This window comes from Agrilus planipennis, unplaced genomic scaffold, assembly GCF_000699045.2.
Source record: "Agrilus planipennis isolate EAB-ADULT unplaced genomic scaffold, Apla_2.0 scaffold174, whole genome shotgun sequence".
Taxonomy (NCBI): Eukaryota; Metazoa; Arthropoda; class Insecta; order Coleoptera; family Buprestidae; genus Agrilus; species Agrilus planipennis.
Genome location: NW_020438963.1, coordinates 413,508 through 426,347, shown reverse-complemented (window position 1 = coordinate 426,347; position 12,840 = coordinate 413,508). Strand labels below are relative to the sequence as shown.

Genomic DNA, 12,840 nt, shown 5'->3' with positions numbered 1-12,840 from the left:
TAGAGGAAAGTAATGAAATACAAATGAATTACCAGTGTTTGTATTGTAATCAGTCTTTACACATTTAGTCTTTGTAAACAAAATTAATAACGTAATATACAACGACCCATTTCAATTATTTATAAATGCCACTTTACTTGCAGATACGATACATATTATGCAATAATTTTTGGAATATTTTATAGTTCTGAGCAAGTCATTTCATCAATGAGCAGTAGGGAGTGATATGGGAATGAAGTCAATAAATAATTATTGATATATTGTATTGACGCCCAAATTAACTAATCGTAAAAGCAATTACAACAGCTTATTCTTATTGAACCCACACAGGAAATAAGATATAAACTACTCTCAAAAATCGTAAGTTACATCGTTTCAAGTGTTAGGGTGAACAAACGCAATTCGTACTAATTTTGTATGTCCCATAGCATACGTTCCCGTAACAGGCCGAAAAACTAGCCGTATGTCATTGAATAATACTCCAGTAATGTCACTACATTCGGAAATTGATAAACCAATGTTAAGTAAATCGCTGCTCAGAGTTTTCAAAAATTGTGTTTAGATTATTTTTGGTATGCAAAGATTCTAAATAAATCTCAAATCAAAACCCACCGAGGGCTGAAGATTTATATTTAACTTGGATAACTTGCAAAAGTTTTGAAATAGTCTTAGCACCGTAATTCGAAAAGTTGTTGTGATTATTCAAGTTAAATAAAAGATTTTCGTCTGTCAGTAGCGTTTGATTTGGAATTTATCAGGAGATGATATATTAAATGATATCATTAAAAGATAAATAATTGAGGAGGTAGTTCAGCTAACTGCTGCAGTCCCGTCATGCTTGTAAAATCTGTTGGAAATCGTTTTAGTCGTTCCGAATTTAAACTTATTTTGTAGGAATAAGTAGTAATTATTAAAAAGTTTCGTACTTTACATTAAGGATAATGCCTTAATAACAAATCATAAATTAATAACGTGAAATATCTAATTCTTGGCTTCATTATCTGCTCTTTTTAATTTTTCTGATCTTTATTTGAAACACACTATAGGTTTAATGGTATAGAGTAGAGATGGGCTGAGTATCCGGTTTGAATCTGGTACCCCATGGATCCGGAACTTTTTTTAGGATCCGCCTGGGTACCAGATAATGACGCCAGGTACCCTTATTGTGATTTGGAACATTGGTGAGGTTGATATTTACTGAAAAGTCCACCGGAACAAAGACATGAGCCATTAATTGTAGTAGTTATCTGGATACCCGGCAAAATCACTGTTATCGATATTTTGTTTTTATATTTCCATTAAAAAAGAAATAAACTTGCCTGATGTGAAATATAAACAAGAACGATGTATGAATTGATGAAAACGTAAACAATTTCAAGTAAATATTGTACCTGTATGTCTATATGTAGTACAGTGAGAGAAAATCCGATAATAAAATAATTGTATACTTAAGTTGATATCCTTGAACATTTCACGCAAGTAATTAGTACTGGTTATTGTGAAAAAACGGTTGTATTAATTTAAATTTTGTTAGTTCAAGAAATACGTTTACAACAATTATTGTTATTATACAATTTATTTCATTGTTCAGAAAGAATTTGTTAGGTAAGGAGCTCCTTGCTAATTCCATGCCACCGTGATATGATTTAAAGTTTTAATAAAATTGTAACTATTGAACTCGAGATGGGGAATTTACAAGAAATTAGGTACGTCTAAAAAAATGTCGAGTTCTTATAGAGTCAATAAAACAATACCTTCACTGTGTATAAATCATCTCATTTTTTTTTTTACTTAAAATGACGAAAAATACCAATATGGCACAGCAGTTCAAAATTATGTCGTAAGTTTCTAATATAATAAAAGTATAGTGTATGTAGAATGTATCAAGTTATTTATGTCATGATGGTTTTGATTATTAAAAGCGTAATGACGCTTCAAGTAATCCCTAAGAAAAACTAAACTAAACACAAACCAAAAATCCTATTATGAATTCTATGAGATACTCTGACTTGCACCATTTATAGATAAATCTGGACATCTCACAACACCCCGATCTGCCTCCTGTAGGACGCTACTTCAAACTGCCCCTTATGGATAGGTTCTTATTTAAGATCACACAGGGCATCCCTATTAGTGCCCTATAAGGTGGCTCGACCCGAATCGGCATATTTGAAGCTTTACATAACTACTTGATCCAGTCCTTATCAAATTTTCTTTCTTGTACCCCAATTGGGCGGTTGGGATGCCCGATCCGATACGGATCAGAGCCCAACTCATTTTCTGCTCGGGTCATTCTCACGCTTTCAAAAATCAAAATCAAATAAGCGATAAGCCGTGGAGTCATAGATATGATAGTGACGGTTGCTAAACACCAGACGACTGATCATGTCACAATCATTTTATTAAATTAAATCAAATCAAAGAAATGCTGTGGTTAAAACCATCTTCTAAATTTGAACGGGCTTAACTAGTATTTCCATAATTTGGTAATTAGTATTTTATTGTTCTCAAGTCTCAACCAATAACATAATTTCTGTGTTTATAGTAACAAGTTAAACATTTTTTCGGTAACACATTCAAATTCAGTCCGTACAATAATCTCAATACGTCTTCTATGTAGGACAAGTCGAAGTTAATGATTTATGTGGATCGAGAAGATATGGACATGAGACAATTATTTTACATTATTAAATTTTAAGTCTTGGGAAACTTTATTCTAAAAACCGTTTTGGGTTTTGTTTTTATTTAAACAATTGCCTATGACAACATTATTTGGTAATAACAAGTACATATTACGTACACTGCATTGTAGTCGTTGCTATCTAACAAAAGTATTATCAAGAAATTATTTGTAAAGCGATTATAGATATTACTTATCAGAAAAGGCGGTGAATTTAAGTAATTTCTTATCACGTTTAGGCAATAAAAGAAACACTTGCACTGACTGAGAGATAAAATTGGAAAATTTTAACATAGCTTATTACACGTTTATAGTCGAGTTTTTGTGAAAAAGGGAAATCATTTTCTATTGTGCACAAAACACATAAATTGGAGACAATTTTGATTGTGAAATAACATTTGAAGCGAGATTGACATAAACGCTTATGTTGAAACTGTTGTGCTGTTGTTTTCGTTTATTGGTGGAAGAATATTCTTCTTTTACGATAATCCCATAAAAATGTCTTTAAGACTGTTTTTTATCGGATTTTGTTTTCTCTTGCGTGCTGAGCAAACGTTTTTAAGATCTACTTTTTTGTTCTTTTTATATTCTTTTTTTTTTAATTAATCTTAATAAAAAAACTACTATTAGGTCTTAACTGCTTTAATATTACCATTTAATTTGATTTAAAAGATTAACAAAAGTGCTTTACATGTAAAAGAATATAAATCAATCGTATTACTCTTTTACAAGAAAACATTTTTTGTGACAGTGCTATCTACTCTATCTGATAATAAGTTAAGATATAATGTTCTTTATATCGTTTTAATAAGACGGTAAATCTAAAAAAAAAATTTTGTTTAAAAAAAAGTACTGTGTGTTATGTCTGATAAACAGTTAGCAACAAAACGTAAAGTAACGCTTACATACATTGAATTGCTTCAAAAGGTAATTGTAATTGTAATTACACATGCGGTCGTTTATTAGTGTCACGTAAATGATATCTGTGACGATTCGGTTGAGTGAAACGTACAATATCATCTCGTTACATTAAAAAATCAGTTCTAATGCAATCAAACCTACATGGTTAGTGTAGCATAAAGTAAATGTAAACGTAGTAAATTTTTTAACAAATAAATATACGCTCACGAATTTTGAACGTATTCATGATAATGACATCGAGATATTTAAATAATAAAAACCGCCTGCACTGTCCATTAGTGACGGGCGGAATTGGTTTTGGTGCATTTTCCGAAGACCAAGACCAAAATTAAAAACCATGACTGCAGCACCAAGGTCAAGACCGAACTAACAAGATGAAGATTAAAACCAAGACCAAATACACAAGGCTATAAACAAAAAATTTTATTGCTTCCGATGGATATATGAGCTAAACTATTTGAAGCAACTTTAATTAATTTTTTTNGAAGCGCGCTCACGGCTCAAGCGATCCCCACTACGAACTCGACTACGTGGCCGAGTATAGAGGGGGGACATCCGTTGCATGATTTCGTTACGTAGCAACTCGCTTGAAACGAACTTACTCTACCGTGCGTAAACAAGTTTCAGCAAGACCAAAACCTAACACGTAAGAACAAGACCGAATAAGCAAGACCAAGCCAATAAATCCAGTCTTAGTCTTGGTCTTACTTATCTCTTTCAAATTACTATCCAAGTTAAAGTATTTTATCTTAAAAAACTTAAAAAAGAATCCCAATAAGATTTAACTATTTTTAATCTGCTTATTCAATGCTAAACGGTTTGGTATTGACTCAATAATTCGGTATACCATACAGAAACACTCAATCAGTAAATTCGTTACCAAACAACTGTAGTTTACATAAAATCACCTGATTCGGGTGTTAACTCAAATATGAAAAAACAAAAATAAATAATAATCAGTTACTAGGCTTCATTCAGTCGAGGACGAATACTTTTTTGTAGAGGTCACTAACCAGCGAATGGTTTTATTATTCCATGTAATAAAAATACATATGCAGATTATGTATTCGTATTAAGTAGATGCACGAGTTTTACTTTTGGGGTCAATGAGGAAACCATTGACATTAAAATTTTTATCTTATAACATTTTTAGTATTTGTATTTGTTAAACACAGGTTGTAACCCGCATATACCACATGCGAAAATGCGGATCTTGGTATGAAATGCCGCTCTTATCGACAACAGTAAAAACGCAGAGCGCACATCGATAGGCTACTGATTGGCCCTAATAATATCGTTTGCTAAGCCTGCTGGATAAAAGTGGGAGGGTAAGAAAACTAAATTTTTATGACAACGCAAGAATTACAATTTTCGATTGTAAATGACTGAATTTTCCGTAGAAATAGTAAAATTTATTAGGTAACATCTAATAATATCAATTTTGACATGTTTTTNTTTTTATGTATTTTTCATTAGTTTTACCTTTGAATATTGTTTAAGAATGACTATATAAATATTTACATACCTAGAAATGTATAAAAATTGGCATATTTATTAACTTTGAACCCCCACAACTTTTTATGGGGATGAGATCGCCACGAACTTTTTATGGTACACAGGTGGGGGAGACCTCCTTTTTCGATCACCCCTAGACCTTTACCGAAAGTATTATTTATAATATCCTCTTAGAAAATTTCCTGAACTCTGAAACTGTTGCGGACAAACATTCGGTCGTTCACGATTAGTCCTAAACCAACCTTTATTATTCAGTGCGGCAATTAAAATGCTTGGGCTGTAAGCCAACATCTCGCCCTGGTTTTGTAACATCGGTTACGTTACAGTCTTTAAAATTGTAAGTACATATGTATTTAACAAACATTTTGAACTTGAAACATTAATGACACTTTAAATTATAATAGGTACTGTATAGTCGTATAGTGAATTGCAACTATTGCATGATAAAGAGAATTTGTGACAAAAATCATTCCGCCAAAGGGTGATACGAACTACTATACATATCTTTCTAATAAACATGAATGTAATCAGTAAACGTGATAAGCAGCAAAAAACATACATGAATATCAACATTATTATACCATGTTGGTTACTGGCGGTTATGTACCCTTGAAACAAACATACTTTCTTCGGTTTAAACCTGTTAAATCTCGAAATAACTTGCTGGAGTTGGTTCATTGCAGTATTTTTATTCTATGGGAATGGTGTGTATAACTAACTAACCAACTAACTGGCTAGCGATAAAACATTTCTCTTGTATTTAATATTCATTAATCGTGTTTTATATTCATATGAGCTGCTGCAAATACGCATTCTTGAATTTGTTCAGGTGGCAAATACAATGTCGCTTCACATTATTGGCTAGCGGGTATTTTACCTTGATTCGAAAATGCGAAAAGAGAATGTGTATAGTCTCTATAGTGTGTTATTAAAGCTAAAGAAAAGTTCGAATCGAAACTTTCCAAATTATTGTATTGATGTGTATATCTAAATTTTATAGTTCATAAAATACGATCCCTTAAATCTTAAACAAATAAAGTATTGCTCATTATTAAACTAGAAGAGCCGGATGCGGATAAAATGTGTTATCTCTTCCTGACAATCAATTTTACATACTGTTTCAATTACTTTTGCTGCTTTATATCTCTGCTGTGCCTCGTTCCATTCTGAGTTATCACTTTCTAAATACTGACAATCAGCTACTTCTTCTAATTTTGTCCCTTATCTTTATATTAGCTCATTGTTTGCTTTTCTTCCTTTGCGTTACCAATATTTTTGCTTAATTTTATTTTCATGTTTTGTCAATACCGCTTCCATTTTATTTCTAACTCCTCGTTGTTAGATGCTAATACTGCTATATCATCTGCAAATCTAAACATACTAATTTTTAACGCTATAGATCAGAGCCGGGCAAACTTTAACTTCGCAGGAGCCGCTACATGAGGTTAGTTTGAGTCACTCCATACCCTTCAATGAGTACCAGAGAGTAAGAAGTAATGAATAATTTTGTTTTTTCTTATTTATTCTCCCTTCCACTCCCATATCAAGCCCCTTTATCCCGTAGAAGAGCGAAGCCACTCTCGCAACTTAAAAAATACCTACGAAAATTTTCGTTATTACATTCGCAAAACTATTGGGTTTGGCTATGGAAGAGGGGACTCACAACGAAATGGAAGAGATAAGAAAAGGGCAGAATCATCTCACTCGCACTCGCAGGATCAATTAAGAGCTACTTGGTTAACCTTGAGGAGCACTCGGGAGACAAAAGAGCCGAGTTTGCCCGGCTCTGCTATAGATATAGAATGCCTACTACAAACGTACCGACCGCCTCGTCGGAACAATGTCGCATATAAAAGTGTGCGACCGGCATAATGATGACGTATGTACGTATGCATAGAAGGATCAAACCGAAGTCTGGCCGTAGGGGTGCTTTTCTATCTTTTTTAATACAAAATAGAACTAAAAAGTTCTAAGTGCTACAGGTATATGTTTAATGAATATCAAGGTAAAATGTTTTAATTGGAAACTACACTGGTGTTTAGTTTCTCTCAAGCCCTGTGAATTTTCCCGAGTCAAACATAAGTTAGTGCGACGAACTTTAACAAAACCGCAGACATTGCGCTGTCTAGACAGTTTGACGGGACAAACGCTTACAATAGTCCAGGTGAATTGAGTGTAAGGTAGGAATAATACAAGACATGTATTTATACACAATGTTTCGAACGGAATATTATTCGATTCTTTACGTAATTCTCTTTACTGTGATTTATCTATTGTACTAATTTTATGATGAACAAATAAAGAGAAATAGTTTATGCTTTAACGACTTGGATGGTAGCTTGATTGCAGTTTTCTTTCTAATGTTTTACCGGCAACTGTGGCAGGCTGTGGGGCTGAATCGAATATGTAATCGTAGTTTCGTAGTCCTTCCCGCAACAATCGGATTGAGACAGTTTCATGCAGTTACTACGACGCATCCGCTATAATCCCTGAAAATACCTGCCACAGCTTTCAGTGAAACGCTGGAAGGACAGGTTTAATCAGGGCTAAGGAAGAGGATCCCAACATCGCTTCTATCAACACTGGAAAACAATTTCTTAACAAATAGAAAGAAGCTGATGTTTGGAACAAATTACCTAGCAATTAACTGCATTCTGTATTTTCTAATTATTAATATCTAAATAACAATAATAAAGAAATTGATGTGAAGGATGTGAAGCAATGTATCGATTTCACGTTCCGTTTTTTACCGTTTTCCTTTTTCTACTGTGAGAGTGGAAACGTCACATTGTACTACAGGGTAGACAGTGAATCCTAGATATCATTTCACTCGCACTGAAGAAGAAAAATGTTACTGTGAGAATAATGAATTGCATCCATGAAAAACGAACTATGTAGCGGATATGGACAATAGATAAGTATATTTTTTCCAAAATATTCACACACAGTTACTGTACACACAGATGGTATCTGAATATTATATNGAACTGGTCGTCAAAATTCGACCAACTTATCTTCAAATCAAATAATGTAGTAGTAGAATTATAAGATAATATTTTATTTTGCTAATAAATCTTAGGAATGATCTGATTTTTCCATGTTCCTGTTTTTCAACTTTTCTACAAAGGCGTTGTAATATTACTAATTCAAATAGGTCACTTCGTTTTAATAATTTCATCTTCTCTAAGTCTTTTGCACTAGATTAACCTAAATATATTACTGTGTATGTTATTACATTTTTAAAAAGTACTGTACCATTCTAAACATTAATAAAAAAAGAGATTGTCATTGCATGTGGAAATTTATGCTACAATTTATTACAAACATCCGTTTCATAAAAGGAAAAACAAGTAGTCGTAAGTCCTTCTATAAAAGAAATATGCATTTTTTCTACAAAACTGGTTTTGCGTAGGTGGGAAATTCTATATGTATACAACAACTACACATTAGAGCTCTGTCTTACTGCAGAGAAAAATGATTGAGGGAATAAAACGGTCACTAGTTTAAAAACACTGAAACTACATCGATTTCATAACAGTAATGTCATTTAACCACAATTAATAATTTATTTGGGTAAAATCTGTGTTTATCGCTAACAGAATTCGTAGTATAATAAGTATATCTAATTACAAAGTTAAATCTTAAAAAGCTTCAAAATCCACTCCGCTTCAGTTGTTATTAAACTTCATCTAGTTCTTGATGCTACATTAGGCTCTGTTTATCTCTTAAAGTCGAATGTATGATGTCAGGAAACTATCTGCATGGAAAGTTGCGTCAAAATGTACGACAGGAAAAGGGAGGGAAGGAGGGAGAAAGAAAACTATGAGTGTAGATGAAAAACATGCATCAAAATGTATGATAGAAAACGAAGGGAAGGAGAAAGTAATGCTAGGAAACAATGTGTGTGGATGGAAAAGTTGCGTCAAATTATACAATAAGGAAGAAGAGCGTGATGTCAGAAAACTTTGTGTAAGGGTGAATAAGTTGCATCAACATGTACGATAGAATGGGATGGAGAGAGAAGCTGATGTCAGACATCCATGCACCATGCATGCAGATGGAAAAGTTGCGTCAAAATGTACGATAGAATAAGGGATGGAAAACTGATGCCGGAAACTTTGGATTTGAATGGAAAAGTTGAGTCGAAATGTACGATAAAATAAGGGATGAAAAACTGATGCCGGAAAACTTTGGATTTGGATGGAAAAGTTGCGTCAAAATGTACGATAAAATAAGGGATGGAAAACTGATGCCGGAAAACTTTGGATTTGGGTATAAAAGTTGCGTCAAAATGTACGATAAAATAAGGGATGGAAAACTGATACTGGAAAACTTTGGATTTGGATGGAAAAGTTGCATCAAAATGTACGATAGAATTAGGGTAGGAAAACTGATTCCGGAGAACTGTGGATATAGATGGAAATGTAGGGTCAAAATTTACTATAGAATAAAGACGGGAAAACTAATGGCGGAAAACTTTCGATATAGATGGAAAAGTTGCGTCAAAATGTACGATAGTATAAGGGAGGAAGGGAAAGAGTGGTGTCTGAAAATTGTGTAGGTGATTCATAAGGTTAAGCTAAAATGGACAATGGAAAAGGGAGGGAGTAAGAATACGATGTCAGAACACTAGGTATACGGATGGAAAAGTTGCATCAATGTGTACGATAGAATAAGGGAGGAAAAACTGGTGCCGGAAAACTGTGGATATAGACAAAAAAGTTGCATTAAAATGTACAATAGAATAATGGTGGGAAAACTTATGTTGAAAAACTGTGGATGTGGATGTCAAAATATATGATAGAAAAGAAAGAAGAACGTGATGTCGCAAAACTTCGTGTAAGGGTGGAAAAGTTGCGTCAATAGCATGACAGAAAAGGATGTCGGAGAAAGTTCTAGTTTCACGGTTATCCATCGTCATAATTTTATTTCTCTATCATGCACCAAAAGCTTTTCTGACATCTACTCCATAATATTAAAAAAGGTCCTTGGTCCTTTGAGTTTCGGTACATGTACGCAAGAGAGTTTGCAAATTGTTTTTAATCGCAGTTTTTAAGTAATGAATAAGCAATACATACTATTGAAAAATGTTATTAGAACACATTCTATTCTATTGTTTTGTTCTTTTATTGTAATAAAAGACACTTACTCTGTTCTTTCTGCCTTTACAATTATCTAATTTACTGTTGTTGAGCACTTTAAACAATGTGTGCAAAGTTTTCCCTGTTTTAGTGATCTGAACAAACAAAACTTAATCTACGCCTTCACGCGCACTATTCATAAAACGAGAAATGTGTAGTATTTGTGTAAACAAAAACGCACTAACCCGACGGCGACGATGAGATCGCGAACTGTGCAATGTATGTAAACACCTCCCGAGGACTTGACTGCCACGATCGGATTATAAGAGCAGACTGATGATAAATAATCCGTGAACTTTGCTATCCCTCGATGTAAACTGTTCGTATCGATGAGTTTCCTCAGATAAGAATCCTTAAAACCAGTCAAATATGAGTACTGATTAGTTAATGAAAAGCGTAAATGCATCGTATCTACATGTACTTATTGGAACAGTTTTATTGACTTAAAGTACCTACTTATACACATACTGAGTTTTCAAGTCAAAAACGTATTTAAATTCTATGTACGTTATGTGAAAACTTTTATATAAACTAGTTACGTGTAACGGACACAAATTTAAATTTAGCATATGCTTTACATTGATAAAATAAATGTTTGCTTATGGATCAATTTTCAGTTATGATGCTTTACTTAAATCATCACCAATAATGGTATATGAAAAAGAAATTATAATCTTGAATAGCTCTTTTTGATAAATAGTTATTTTTTGAAGCAAAATCTCTAGTTTAGTTTGTTTTAAATGCTACTTAATTAAGAACCAAAAAGTAGTTGAGGAGTTGTAATAATAATAATTCATCGTTATTGTTTCTTTTGCAAAAACTTCTTAAACAAGGGTTAATATGCATTATTCAATCGTGTCCTTTAACCATGGGCGTAGCGACAGATTTTTCATAGGGGGCAGATTTTCAACAGGTTTATGTTTATATAGATGTTTGGTTTCTATGTTTTGTTATAAATAAATAAAAATAGATTTATCTTGATAGTGCCCCCACCTTGCCCCTACCTTTCTACGCCAATGCCTTTAACACGAATTACAATGGAGCAATCACAAAGTAAAGTAATGAGACGAATGATGAAGGAAAAAAAAGGAAAAAAGAAAGACAAAAAGAAAGGAAGAAAGCAAAAAAGAAGAAAAGAACTTCTTACTTATCTTCAGTCTATAATGAATTGTGATGTATAATAAAAAACAGAATAAATAGAAATGCTAAAAAATTGTTTGTATATTTTCATGAACAAGTTATCTTCAAGCCAGAACCAATTTAATTTCATTTAATTGCGTATTTCACTTCAGTTCTTAATATTGATTATCAAGATAAATCTATTTTTATTTGTTTATAACAATTATTTTACCTACATTTACCAACTTGCTATTCAGAACAAGTATTGGTGATGTAATCATTATTCCGTGAACCTGCTTTCAGATTTTAATGTCGAAGGTTACTATCTTTGAATATTTACTCGAACAAAAAAAAAGGTTTTTCAGTTACGCATCAAAACAACAAACTTTTTGTTCATAAATTCTTAGTGAAAATTACGTAGATATGTACACAAAGTTTTTCCATTATGTGTTATTGTTTCTTTTGTATAAACAAATACTGTTGAACATCAGTGATGATGTGACACTGTATTATGAAAAAGCAATAGATGATATAATGAGCTGTTTGAACTACATAGGTAATTTTTTGAGGTAAATTATTCCGATTAACCTTTACTATACACAAACTATACCCGATTTGTTCTAAACTTACTAAAAGATAGTTGACTGATAATAAACTAATGGCTTTTATCTTTAATAAGGGTTCGATTTATTAAAAAAAGGTTTTTGAGATACACTCGCTTATCTACCTATATTTAGTGATCGGAAATTCAATTCCTTGTTAGGTCAGCGCGCTTTAGATCATTTCAAAGAATCGGATCATAACCAGGTTCTTGAGTCCCTGTGCATCTTGTACTTATCTAGAATTTTTTATCTCCTGCTTCGAAGAGAATCCAAAACGCCAGAACCGTCGTGGCAGCGATTCGAAGCTTCAGAATAACGCGGATTTAACTGATTCGACTGAGTTCCAAACGTTTTAAAGATCCAAATCAGTGAACCGGATTCCGAATTTGAAGTTTTTAGCAGAGATTCTTCAAACAAAGTATGGTAATGATGAAAGATGGGGATGGGGGTAGAGGGGATCGAAAGATGGTGGGGGGGATCGAAAGATGGTAGGGGATCGAAACAGGGTGGTCACCTGTGTAAAACTCCATAAAAAATTTGCGGCGGTCTCACCCCCATAAAAAGTTATGGGGGTTGAAGGTTGATTATTTTGACAATTTTCATACACTAATTCAAATGAAATTCAATAAAATAATTATTTTCAAGCGGGTGGAGGTGAGGCATCCAAAGAGGGTGGTCACTTGAACAAAACCCGATAACCTAACCTAAGCTAACCAATTGATAAAAGATATTTAAATAATGTTTTATACAACTTTCTCAATATTTTTATGTATTTTTCATTAGTTTTACCTTTGAATATTGTTTAAGAATGACTATATAAATATTTACATGCCTAGAAATGTATAAAAATTGGCATATTTAT

General features: G+C 32.9%; 2 protein-coding genes across 3 annotated transcripts in view; both read right to left on the bottom strand.

Annotated features, from left to right (window-relative positions):
* LOC108739213 (sodium bicarbonate cotransporter 3) overlaps positions 1–12,840 on the bottom strand; it is a 71,234-nt gene that overhangs the window by 33,104 nt on the left and 25,290 nt on the right. The gene's annotated exons all lie outside the window — the stretch shown is intronic.
* The window catches only part of LOC112904651 (protein Wnt-4-like), a 39,955-nt gene continuing 30,991 nt past the window's right edge, over positions 3,877–12,840 (bottom strand). Inside the window, exon 5 of the mRNA XM_025975266.1 lies at positions 3,877–3,967. Coding sequence (XP_025831051.1) covers positions 3,877–3,967 — 91 coding nt within the window. The remainder of the gene's footprint in view (positions 3,968–12,840) is intronic.